We start from the raw sequence: 13,942 nt of genomic DNA on the forward strand, positions 1-13,942 counted from the left end.
GCAGGGACTCAGGCCATTACAGCAAGAATATCCAGTCACTTTAGTACAACTCTGCTTTCCAATTAGTTTTATAGACACAGTCACTTACATGCTCACCTGCTTTCCCTCATTCAGAAAATTCCTTCTCTGCAGAGGGTGGGCAGCTTTAGAACTGTCAAATACTTGCTTACCTCTGTATACTCTTTCTGTAGCTTCTGATACTCATCATGGCTGGTAGGGTGGTGTTATCCTTCAATCCTTCAATGACAAGCAGCAAGGTGCCAATCTGGATAAAAAAGTTTGACTCCAGATCTCTTTTCATGTGTTCTGACTCCAGTTTCCCAGCAGACATTGAAAGCAGTAAACAATCTGATTAATTGATAAGCTAGCCAGATTGTCCACTCCCACAAAACAAAGTCGCATCTGTAGGTATTTCCCACAGCTGTCCATGAAAACTACCCTGTAAATCAGGGAGAGAAGAATGGATGACCGACTTGTCTTCCCAGGGTGTATGTAAGCCTAAAGAGATTCAACACACTCAGACCATGGTCAGGTTTTGTACTTAACTCTGCAGGGAAGTTTATGGATATTATGACATTTTTCCACCATCCTTCCCCTGCCCACCAATCCCTTGAAGACTAGAGGCCTGACAGGACCACTCACAAAGAAACTCCAGGATAGCTGGGAAGATGTGAGGCTGTCTCAAGAAGGACCAGCACCTGCCAGTCCGCACTGATGAAATTCTATAATGAGACATCCACCAAACTTGAAGCACTAGTTTAATAAAGACATTGGATGTAAGGCTAATGCTTTTCTGAAGGCAGCCTTAAGCAGTCAGACTCAGCGGACACACCCATGCTGGTAAGAAACTGGCCTTATCCTAACAGCAATATTTAAGCTGAGGAAATCAGGCCCTTGTTACAGAAGATGTGGATGAGAGAAAGAAATAACCCTGAGGTTGTTGCTGGGTACCTGAACAAGATGTTTTCCCTTGTGCTTTTACTGCCTTAGAAGGTTCAAAGCAGACACAAAGTAGGTGGCTCTGAGACCTGGATTCAAAACAAATTTAATTGCAATGCTCGGATCTAGATTTGTATACACAAAAAGGGACAGAGGTTTATGGTCTCTCCTTCATAGGATGAGTCTGAATTTCAGTACCTTCTTAGAGAAGGAAGTTGAAACTCTAATTGAATCTGTAATTGTTCCAAAGAAGGAACCCAGTACTTAGGGGTGGAAACAGCTCCAGAATAAAAATTCCCATCTGTTTGATGGAATTTGGTGTAGACAAACCACTTGAGAACACAGTTATTTTAAGTATCTGTATGAAATTTCAGAAGACATCAATTGCTCCTGTGATTGAAGAAGACCATAAATATTCCAGAGGAGGCACCCAGAAGAGGATGTGTGTAGAAGACACATTGTAGAAGACATGGAGAACTATTAAAGTAGGCTGGGAATGAAGCTGGAGAAAGGGGAAACCAGCCATGGACCTTGAAGGTTGTATGGTGACCCCAAATTTTCCTACTTCTCCCTCAAGAGAAGGAGTAATTGAGAGAGAAGAAAGAGGAGTCAGAGGATAGAACAATGAATTAATTTTCTTACCTCCTGGTCCTCTAGCTTCTTGTCCTTACCTGGATTTAGCAAAAGAGCTTGAGAAGTGGTGAGGCTGCTCAGCTGAGAAGGATTCCTGGCTGGCAAACAGCCTCCTTGGACACACTGCTGGCTACTGCTTAGTTGGCAGTGTGATGCACACTGCCCTGCACAACAGGACTAAGGAAACTGGGAAACCTAGGCATACCTGCCACTCTTTTCTGTGGAAGATGTATGCCAGAGCTGGTTTTGGATGAGGACAACACAGTGACCTGGCACAAGGTACCTGCTTCATCCCTTCCTGGCATGCAGGAGACAGGAGAGAGTGTAGATATTTGAAAGTGGAAGACAGAAAAAAGGCTCTTGGGTCTCCAGGGACTTTTGAATCCCTGGTGAGACAAAGGCTGAAGCAACCCCACATCTAGACAGAGATGAGCTGTAGGCTTTCAGGGTCACAGGGAGATGACTTTAGGAACAAACACACCTCCCAAGTGATGGGCAACAACTGGTAAGGATTTGCTACAATATTCTCATATCCAAGAATAGGGGCCTCTGAAAAGACATGCAATAGTTTTTTAAGAACAGTGGCAAAATGGTGTTCCCTCCAGCCAGCTTCAAATTATATATGCTAGTTACTCAATCCTACTGGATTTACTCAGTAATATCGAGAAATTTGAGGGGGCTGCACGAATTGGACTGGGAGGCCTTTTTCCTTGTTTGAAGACCATAATAGTTATAGCTTTAAAGGCTATTCAATTTAAATGTTATAATGTTTCACAATCATGTATTTAAACACAGAAATCTGTTTATTTACCCAAACAAAACAGAGGAAATGATTCCAGCCCTCAGGTTTTGAATTCTCATTTAAATATGTGAACATCAGTCCACAACTTAGAGATGTTTGTGTATCTATGTACCTCCAAAATACTCATATTTCATAGGCTTTTTCACATTAATATTCACCAACAGTATCACAAAAGTTCTTTTTCTTTTACATAACTGTAAGCAACAGTAATTCTAGAAACACTAGAGAAAAAAAAAGCATAGCAATGTCCACAGTTACAAGAAAAAGTGCACATTACTTGGTCACAATCACAGTCATTACTTGGAAAACTATATGTAACAAGTAGATATAAAATATCACTGATGCCTTAAACTCATCGTCAAAAACGGAATTACATAAAATTTTGTACATGAAATAAGGCAAATTTAGGAATGCACAAGAAACTTGTTATTCAACAAAAGCTAAACAACAGAACAGATAGTACAATAAGCATAAACTAAAGTACCTTTTTCTATATACTTAAAAAGAAGCCTGCCATAGTGCACAAAGAAAACACCATTAATGTGTAATCAATATTATAAAATAAGAAATAGAGGGGTTGGGAAGAGTGGGGAAGGGGAGAGAAGAGTTTTATTATAGTTGCAGCTGCATCCACTTACAGTTTTGTACAGGTTTTAGCTAGGCCTGGGAATTATACAAATTATACCAGAAGTGTCAATGACCTTCCTTGGTAAGAATTTTGTTTAAATTAAGGAAAAAAAATAAATACACACAAGAGTGCAAATTTTCAGATTGTCACTTGCAACCTCTTAACATTCATCATCTACATCCAATCACAACTAGAGGGACTTGTATAAGACAGCAGCAGTGATCATGGAGTCAGATGAGCTCACCGTAAGAAATCAAATCACCTTTTTTTTCTCAACTATATGTCTTTTTTAAAAAACGCTCAACTCTTTATTAATTGCTAATAAAGCTGCAATATATTACAGAATGGAGTTGAGAATGGCATGAATGCAGGAAATGCATACTTCCTTTGGAAAGTATTCCATAGATGACAATTTACAGTACACAGGGGAGGAAATTATCCAGCATCAAGAGTTACTCCTTGTAGAAAGAATATGAAGTTGGGGAGAAGGGCACAGCCAGGGATTCAAGAGAGGAAGGGGGGACTTAAAATAGCTCCTCAAAACATTTTCAGGACCAGTGAAAAAGTTTACCAAAGTAAAAATGAAAAATCTTGAATGAAAACAAAAATCTTTTGTTTCGTTTTTTATAAAAATTACATTTTTTTTAAAATACAAGATCCTTTTCATTGCAATTGTGCCCTGTAGCAACAGGACATTTGGCAATGTTTTGCCATATACTGCAGCTTTAAGTCCAATGAGTCAGTATCACATTCCACTAATATTGCACTTGGATCTTGAACCACTTGTTTTAAAAAACCATCACAGCATCTTCTGTTTCCTTCACTTGTTAGAATGAGTTAATTTCTAGCCACTTTTTCGATATTTATGCTGACACACTAAAACAAAAGCAATAGGCTGGACACAGTAAAGTACCTCGGAAATACCAGAGGTCGAAGTTCACTTGAAGCACCTTAACACATCACTTTATGGATCAAGAACAGTGTGGCATTATGGTAATTAACTCTCCTAAAAGACTGTGCAGTAACTGAAGTGTGTGCTCTGGGAAATCAAAATGTCATTAGTGGAAATTCTGAGATAAGACCAGGCCGGTATGAAGGTCACATGACTCAGTTCTGCTGCAAAATAAGGTTTTCCAGTTCATCTGCAGAGCGCAGCAAAAACGCGGCTGATTCTCTGTACCCTGCCACAAGCTGCCTCACTGCATTGATTTCAGTCGGACTCAGCTGGGGTCTGGAGCTGGAACTACTGGAGGATCCAGAGCTGGTTGCTAACTGCCTCTTCATACTGAGATCTGTTGGACCTGCAGACAGAAAAGGGAAAGAAAAGAAGATTCAGATCTGCTGCCAGAGACATTTCACAGGTTTGTAGATTCAAATGCAGAGTAGTAGGACCTGCTCGCACATGAGTGCACGTAGCAGAAATGAGCAATAATTTTTCTGTTACCAGTCACCTTGACAGGAACCACAGCAAGTTATATTTATGTATCACAGACCCCACTTACAAAACATGAGGGGCAAGTCCACTGCCTGCATAAAACTACCCTCCAGGGATGTATTCCAACAGTGTGAGCCACTTGCACCCCAAGCCCTGCCCTGGGATCTGACAATGGTGATCAGGCAGAAGGTTCATCTCCTGTGCCTCCCCCCAGCTCCAGCTGCCATCATAGGCTTCATGGCAATATGCACACTTGCAATTTTTATCACAGAAAATCCAACTTATATTCTCTAGACAGCTATTTTCACATTTTATGCTTCAATCAGCATGTGGCCAGATTGAATCCCTTGCAGACGTAGATAAATGGTCATCCACATGACTTGCCTGACGCTGTCTGATCACTTACATAAATAGCTGCTCATGAATGAGATTATGCTGGTGACAATCTGGCTGCCACAGTGAGGAGCACATTATCATCTGTGAGGGCTGCATACAGCTGGCAACACATTGCAAGGATCTTGTAAGGCCAGAACACTGACAAGAGATTCTGCAGCAATCACCATGCTGTTGTATTGGCAGCTCACAGCAATACGCTTAGCACTTTTCTTCAAAAAATATTCTCAAGACCATGAATACTTCTTATAGAAGACAGCATTCCTGAGGGCAGCCTGCAGGTTACTGTGATTGGCAAAACATCTGCCATCATGAAATTTGGCTTTGTGTGGAATTTCCCTGGCTGTTTGATCAGTTATAAACCAGCTAAAACACATGGTGCTTTAATGAAGTGTTTGCAATTTCCACTTAACGCATTTTTTCTTCCTGGAGTGTAAATTTTGACAGGTAGAATTGGACTGAGGACTTTTTTAAACATACATAGAAGGATACAGATGGCAACTGTACCTATTAAACAGTATATTTTGTGCACCTATGGGAAATACTGCTCTCTCCTTTTTTGCAGTGTAGCAAATCTATACTTCTGGCAGGCAGAAAATCAGAGTAGCCTGACCCTAATCTTAATACTCTCCTGGAAATTGGGATCAAGCTATCCAAAAAAATGTATCTTGCTTTCCTACGAGAAAAATGTCACTCTTCAATTTGATCAGAACAATATATGTCAATGCCAAGGTTTCTTGCACAGAGAGGAATGATTTTAAAATTTAGCATATTCGACTCTCGAACACAGAACACACTAATTCATATTCTGGAGGTTCTCCTAAATAATCCCACAAAATGTATACATAAAAAACCACAGACTCACAATCATAAGTACTAACGGAAAGAGATGCCTGATTTCCAGAAACTGAAAATTAAATCATAAACCTTATTTAATTTTCTTTCTTATATGTCTGTGTAGAGGTACAGGTGAGACCACAAAAAAATGTGGAGATTTCCATGTCCCTACAAAAGCTGAAGTTAATGAAAAATCTCCCCTTAAGTGAATAAAAGCAGAGCTGGGGCTATGAAAAAAACCTACTCAAACTGAAAGGGCCCTATTAGATCTGATTTCCTACTACACAGCTAGCACTTAGCCTTACAACTTGTGTTATCTGGTTTTACACTGGTATAAATGAGCTGAATCTTAAATGTCTTCCAGTGTACAAAGGATAAATTAAACACAATTAGCTCAGTGAATTTGTTTCGGTGTGACCACACACTGCAGGAAAATGATGACTCAGAAGCTCAGAGAATACTTTTAAGTAAAATCTTAAGCCCGTTAAAGACTTCTGTATTTATTGAGGCAGTAGTGAAAAAGCTGCCACTGACATATTGAGGGCATTGTGCTCCATATGAACCTACTTTAACTTTTATGTTCTCTCGTTGACTTTCACTCATGTCACTGCCAAAAACACACACACACACACACCCCCCCACCCCCAAAATACCTGGCACAATATTCTGCAGCAGAGCACCTCATTTTATGAAATGTAGCTGAAGGGCTTTTCTCATTGGTAATCCAGATTTTAAGTGACAGAATAGGATATCAGTTTATGTCACTCATAAGTAAAACACAAATGGAAATGTGCTCAGTCATACCTCTCAGGTTTTCCTTACACAAACTGGTGGAACTCACACAAATTGATTTCCTTTCACTGCTCTGAAAGGAAAACTAGGAGAAGACCAGATGTCTAACATGCACAAATCAGTGTAAGTCCTCACAAGTCTATAGGATCACAGTTATTTATATAGTCTGAAGATCTGCTGCCTCTGTATTCCTAGATTCTGGATGAACTTTCACAAAGAAAGTTCTTTAATCCTTCAGAATATTTATCTTTGCATCCTGAAGGTACTGGAAAAAAGCCAGATGGCAGTCTGCATAGACAGGGGACAATGACAACGCAGAAATCTTCTGAGAGATTTCTGTTGTTTCAAAGCTCTTGTATACAAAGAAAGTAAAATATCTCAAATTTTAACATACCCAGTTTCTTCACGTTACTTGGTGGGTTTATTTTTTTTATTTCTATTTACTAGGAAAATGGGATTTTACTTCACTCCACAACTCCTGCCTTGTACTTAAAAACTCACAGTGCTGTCCTCCTTCCCCCTTAAAGAAAACACCCCTGAGGAAAAAACTTAAGGAATACACACAGGGAGAAATTTTCATAGCTATGATTTTAGACAGTGAGAACCCCCATGCCCATTCAGGAAGGGAAGCTCATGGATAACCAAACAGAAAAAAAAAAATAAAAGAAATACATGCTTCATGTGGAAATAAGGATTTTAGCTCTTTTAATTATGTTATGTGACCCCTACATCTCACCGCTAAAGCTTACCTATGACAGCCCAAGCTTTATATCTGGGAGAACACTTTACTCAGAGATTAGTTCCAGGACGTGTTATATTCGTCTCAGCCTTTAATAGCTATGATAGACACGCACTGGCAGTAATAGAGATTCTCAAAGGTTGGCCAGGCTGCTAAATACTGAAATACTATAACTTACTTGTAGCTTCATCAGTCATACCTGGTCATCTGAACACTAAGGAATAAGTGCAATCATACATGCATTCTTGTACTGTAGATTTTTCCTGTGTCATTTTATGCAAATCAGTTGTTGAAACATGGAAACCTAAACCTTACTCTTACCTAACATATCTCTTTAATCAGAAGAATAAGTCACAGCTATTATGAAGGCTTAAAATAGCTGGTTAAGGACACTTCCTGTAAATCTATCTCCAGAAGCCATCACTGCAGGCTACTAAATCTGGAAAAAGCTGAATAGTTCACCATCATGTCTTTTAATAACTATCTTCACTATTTCTTCAGTATATTTAACATTATTTATTAAACTGCCAGTCCTCACAGGAACAAGAAAGTGTATACTTGTAAAGAGGGAAATCTGAATATTTTTGCAATGAATTTTGCAGTGTCAGGTTCCTCCAAGATGTTACTGCACATTTTAGCATACTGCTTCCTATTCTGGAGTACTTTAGAACTATTTAAAATCTTGATTGCAAACATTATCAGGGCCCACAACGTCTGTTGAGCAAGCAAAAATTAAGCATATATCACAGAGATTAAGAAAGGAGATTTATTTCCATTTTTTTATTTCTCTTAGTGCATATTGTCATAACACAAAATTGTCACCTTCCATGTTCTGATAACAGTACAACATTCTCACAATCAGTGGATTAAACAAATTGCTGAGACAGACCCTTTCTTTTTATATTCTTTCAGAAGACTATTGTTCCTCTGCCTCTTGGTTAGGCCATCTGATTGACACTTTATCATGGGAGTATTTTTATTATTATCTCTGTCCGGTTACATTGACCTAATTTCCCCTGTGAGGTGCAATTGTTCTTGTTGCAACCACATCAGGCTGAATATAAAAACTCTAAAAACCCACTCTTCATGTGCTAGACAAACATTTATCAAATTAGCTGCTAGAAATGTCTGCCACTAAATACACTGTGGAACAAATGGCTTTTTCTGTAAATTAAAAGACTTCATTGAAACCAGTTATTGCCTCATGCACTACTCATTACCAGCATGATTTATATCAAATTCCAAAATATGGGTCAGATGCAGATGTGTTGATACTGATTGCTTAGACACTATCAACTGTCTCAGCAAAATTCCCTTAAGAATTATATGTTGTCACTGGGTAGCTACCAATCATAATTAACAACTACTGAAAGAATAATAAATGTGTCAGTGACTCTCAGAATGGTTATCACAATTGTAGATAAAAATGTAAATTTAAAAAAAATTAAAAGCTTTATGTGCTTAAGCATCTGCATGTTCATTAATAGTTAAGCAACCTTTTTCATCAGTGATAATGCAAAAAGCAGTGACACTTATTTAGAGAAAAATACATTTGCCTATGCTTTGAAATCTCTTGTGTGTATATCTTTTCTATTGCACCTATTCTCCTCTCCCATTTTTTCCCCATGAGTGGCTTTAGAGAAGAGGTTGGACTTCATTCTTATATACTCCAATAAAACTAAACAGAAAAAAACCCATCAAAGTATGCTACCTTTTCTTTCCAAATCAGATGTATTTATTGTAATAAGAATTCTTTGTTGTGACATTACGTATCTGTCAATGCTCCTTTTCCTCCTGCCTTCAAACATAGAGCAGATGTGCCTAAAAGTATTATTTCAAGTGCCTGGAGAAATCAAGAAAACAGGGACTGATGAATTGGACCTTTTAAGCTTCTTTCTCCCTTCTACACCTCTCCCTCTGGAAGACACATCTTCTGCTACTTTAGACAGCAGGAAAAAAATGCTGTCTTGCCTGAGGAAAGTGATATGAAAAACACAGAAATGCCTACAGCCATCATTTATTCTCAGTGATCAGGAAATAGTGGTCTGTGATTAAATGATTATGTGAGATCCTTCCTATCCTCCACAGGAGATTAATTATGTGGTATATACTGTGCTGCCTTAACAGTTGTCACCTCAGCTTTGCACAGAGGTAAGCAAGTAGGAAACCTCCCAGTACATCCACAGACATTCTATTTCCATCCCTACAGTGGGAACAGAGTAGTACTTGCCTGTGCCACGTATCTGACCATTTGAAGAGGATGAGGAAGGAGGAAGAGGAATGTGGGGAAGGTCTTAACAGAAAATTCAGACAGCATTTTCCAGCAAAAAATTCCCCTTTTCCAAAATATACACCAAATCATTCAAACTTCAGCCAGCTCCACCTTTTGGGTTTTTAAATGGGATTAAACATACTGTCCCAGGTTCCTAACTCTATCACTCTTGATCTGTTTCGTCATGCTTCAGGCTCTGTGTTAGAAACAAACTATGTTCTCTTTCCCTTCTCTCCACTTTGATGTCATCAGGGTAGCACTGAGAATGCAAAAGATTGTGCAGGAGTAGAGGTATAAAGAAGACCTGGAGGGAGGAGCCACAGCAAAAACCCCATTTAGTCCCTACATCCTGCTAGCCAACCTGTGAGTAATGCACTCAGCACTTTAAAAACCAGCTACATATTGGATATTCTCATTTGCTGGCTTTTTTCCTCCCCAGTTTTTCACCAAGAATATCACTAAGTTTATCATCAAGTTCATCACCAAGTTTATCAGTGCTATCAATATGCAGGTGCCAAAATTTCACTGAAGGTTACAGCATGACCAAATGTTTGAATGGGGAAAGGAGGTACCTTCCCTGCTGCCTCATGAACAACTGGGCAGGAGTGCTCAGTACTCCTCTCCCTGCTGCTCATGCTTCTCCATGCTCGCTCCACAGTCATGCTGATCCCTGGAGTACCTGCTCTGGGAGATTCCCTCAGCTACTCCACTGCTTTCAGCAGGGCTGCATCACCTGGAGGCCCAGGATGCAGAGGGACCAGGAAGGCTGACTGGCACATGGGTGAGAGGCCTGGCTAAAGCAGGGAACAGCTGGAAGGGCATAGCCTCTGGAATGGAGCTGCAGGGAGGGGTGAGCAGAGCCAGGGTTTGCCACGGTGTGAACATAATGGGATTCAGCCCAGGAACTCACCTGAGCTGGAAGGGGACTGGACGTTCGTGGTGCCTGGGATGCAGTGCTGAGTTGTGGCTGTGGTGGAGGTAGGCTGCAGATCTGTGGAGAGAAATGGAGACACAACACTTTGTCTTACTGTGACATGAGGGCATATTCCTCATGGCCAGCCCAACACTGAGTCTGAAATACCTTTTTACACACACAAAAGGAACTGACTGACATTTCTGGCTAGAAAACCAGACAATGATGCAAAAGAAACAGTCCCAAATCACCTCCAGGCAACCCAGCTATGGCAGCAGAAACACATTCCATAACCCTTAGAGAAAATGGACTTCAGGAAATGAAGTAGCTGCAAAGACCATGACTCCAAGGAGCCCAACACAACTTCAGAGAGTGCTGACAGTAATCAGGGAAGGACAGACAGAACCCACTGGACTGAAATACGTGGGGAGACAAACCAATCCCACTCCCTCAGGAAATACTCAGGCTACATGCAGGGATTTCAACAGCTCCTGGTGGTATCAAGAGATTTTTCTCCCAACATTATCTCCTGTCCTCACCCTCCTGCCCTCAAGCAGGACATTTTCCAAGCTCAGTCAAGGAATGATTGAGGGGGAACAGCTGAAGCCTTTGTGGCTGGCTAAGACCTGGCAGGCAAATTTGTTTATGTTCCCTGAGCTATTGCACCTTGAAGGTTCTCCATTTAGTTCTATAACAGGAACTGCAATAGCCTTAAAAAAAGAGAGCTGTCGAAATCCACCCTTCTCAAAGAATAGCTGTCCTTTACCACCTAAACAAATCAAACACAGCTTTACCAAGGGCTTCTCCCCAGCCCATGTACAGGCTGACAGTCTCTGTCACCCCACAGATTACTTGATGAGTGTTTCCAGCCAAGCTGGATTGGCCTAAAAAGTTTAAAAGGAGGCGGGGAAGGACACCTTGGTGCTGTAAGACTGAGCCTTTTCCTCCTGTGCTTTTTTGCCAGCCCATATAAAGGAGGGGTCATTGCACAAGCTGCTACATTCTGTTTGCTCACATTGAGCTGTTTCAGGAAGGCTTGCCCCATGCAGTTGTGTGGGGAGCTAATTATGGCTCTGTAATTAGCCATGTGGAAGGCCAGACCTCCCCATGTGGAGGGAAGCACTACAACAGCAGGCAGAGAGAGGTCCCTGAGCCAGAGCCACCAAACAGTTGGGCGAACAGATAGCTAAGTCTGTAAGGTCAGAGTAGGATGAATTTACATGGAGGAAATAGCCAAATCAAATGAGTCACAGAATACAAAATACATACATCAGCTGGACTACTAGACAGAGAGTTAATTGGATATTAATCATTATATTACTGTGGAGGAAGGTCCAGAAATAGGTAATCAAGCAGTGAATTTTAGATAGCTATTGCAGCCACTGCAACTTCTTTTTTTTTTCTGTTTTAGCAGATACAAAAAACAGACCGTATTTGTTTATACACACATTCTAACTGAGGTGCATATTTGTTTTTACACTAGGAGAACATCTGTAAACTTGACAAGAACATTTGATAAGTTCTTAGCTCCTGAAAACAATTCGCAAGCAAATAACCTGTTCTCCAGAGAAGTGTCTCATTAACCATTTTAACAGCCTTGCATACGTTTGAAACAAGATTTCTTGAAACAGCTTAATGACTTCAAACAAGGGTCCCATGAGGTCTGTCAGGAGAGCAAGGGTTACCCCGCTCAGCTGCATCTCCAGCCACTCCTCCAGTCTACCAATGGGCACATCAGAGAGAACTGACAGATCTCACTGGTCTCCAAGTCCTTCCACTTCTCCTGTGAGGAAACCAGCCACCAGAGACAGAGAAATTTACCCTCAATATCCAGGAGATAATTAGATTGGTTCCTGGTTGGTTTTGTGTCAATAAGAGTAAGAAACGGACGGAGTCGCCTTTCCACAACATTCCTAATGATTTTCCTGAAATGGTAAGTGGATCACTAATCACCAACCTAACTAGACTGTCAGCATCGACAACTGGTTTCCAAGTCCTGGCACACACAGCCTTTTGGTTCCCAGAGCTTATGGACTTTGGTTTGTGTAGGATCCCTATGGAGAAGAGGGACACCTTTGCACAACCTTCCAACCGTGCACAACCATACGGAAGAAGTGCAATGCCTTACTGGTCTTTCAAAGTAAAAGGGCACACAGACAAAATGGTCCAGTGCAAGTAGGGAAAGGTAAGCAAGGAGAAATGGTTGAGTGTATGTCTTGTGTACAAACCTGTCTTAAGCTTTAATTGTGAAAAAGACACTGGAGTTCTCTATGTTAAAGGCCCAGAGATGTGGCTTCTAATCAGAAGGCAAGACGAATTGATGGCATTTAATTTGTACATCATGTTTTAAAATTGCACGCTGAAGTGACATAGAATACTTTTACCTAAACCCCACAATTCACTGCAAAATGGGAGTTATGAAAATGTATCCTATTACAAGAAGTTTGAACGGAAAAACAAGTACACAAAACAGTTGTGATTCCTCACAGTTTAAGATTATATAAACCAGGACAATATTGATGGCTTTTGCTGACAAATAACACATGGGGAGCTTAATCCTAGTCTTAGTTGGGTAAAAGGGCAAAAGACAACTGTTTTCAGTGGGAACGGGTTCAGATCCTCTCTGGACATAATGTAAAAGACAATCTTAAAGTTCTTGTGCATTTTCACAAAAAAAAAAAAAAACCAAGATTTCCACTGCTTGTCTTACTCTTATGAAAATATTTGATCAGAGACTGTATTCAGTGCCTCAGATGTGATCTTCATGTGTATGGAAACAATTGTAATCATTTATTCTGAGTCAAAGACTTTTGACAACTAAAGTATTATCTATTTAAAGACTTTTGAAAACTTAGCACAAATCATCCACAGACCTTTGAGAATTTTGCAGGCAGGGGGTGAGGAAGAAGATGTGACTGAAGGTCTCCAGCACACCACATCCCAATAACTCCTTGCAGGCTGCAGCCCTGATAGCATTTTGAAAATTGCTGAGCATGACAAATGTAAAGGCTGTAGCTGGGCAATTGTTATCCAGTCAAAGTCAGCCCCTCTACCTGAACTGGCACCCTCATCAGCCAGAGAGTGATCAGCCAGGGCAAAACCCCAGGGATTTCTTCATCCTCTGAGACATTTCTTTGAATACAATCCTGGGAGTCAATAAAACCTCAAGTTTCCAGGGTAATCACATTTCTCTGACAGAGAGACAATACCCTTTTTATCAGAAGGGTATTGCTCTGCATTTGTACAAAATCAATGTAAGAGATAATTTCAAACAAATACTACAATTTGCTTTCATTTTTTTGTTACAAAAGCACACCAATGTAGGAAGAAAGGAACGTTGTCTAGATAAATGACACCACCTGTTTTTTGCAGAGGAACATACAACCCCCTGGTGACACATATTTACCTTATCATTTTTAGTGTAGGGTATAAATGAATATGCTGATTTCTCATTTAACACTTGATGCGCCAGATCCTTATATGCAGTAAATTAAAGTAGCTGCTGAGAACATGTGGCCAATCTATGTCAATTCATTTGTGTTACACAATATGGAGTTGA

General features: G+C 40.3%; 1 protein-coding gene across 4 annotated transcripts in view; it reads right to left on the minus strand.

Annotated features, from left to right (window-relative positions):
• Positions 1–2,354: 2,354 nt before the first annotated feature.
• The window catches only part of NOL4 (nucleolar protein 4), a 192,437-nt gene continuing 180,849 nt past the window's right edge, over positions 2,355–13,942 (minus strand). For all 4 annotated transcript variants that reach the window (XM_033080852.1, XM_033080777.1, XM_033080933.2 and 1 more), the window contains 2 exons: positions 10,381–10,461; positions 2,355–4,303 (listed from right to left, as the gene is read on the minus strand). In XM_033080852.1, the coding sequence (XP_032936743.1) occupies positions 4,110–4,303; positions 10,381–10,461 (275 nt within the window). In that variant the 3' untranslated portion in view covers positions 2,355–4,109. The remainder of the gene's footprint in view (positions 4,304–10,380; positions 10,462–13,942) is intronic.

This window comes from Catharus ustulatus, chromosome 1 (genome assembly GCF_009819885.2).
Source record: "Catharus ustulatus isolate bCatUst1 chromosome 1, bCatUst1.pri.v2, whole genome shotgun sequence".
Classification (NCBI taxonomy): domain Eukaryota; kingdom Metazoa; phylum Chordata; class Aves; order Passeriformes; family Turdidae; genus Catharus; species Catharus ustulatus.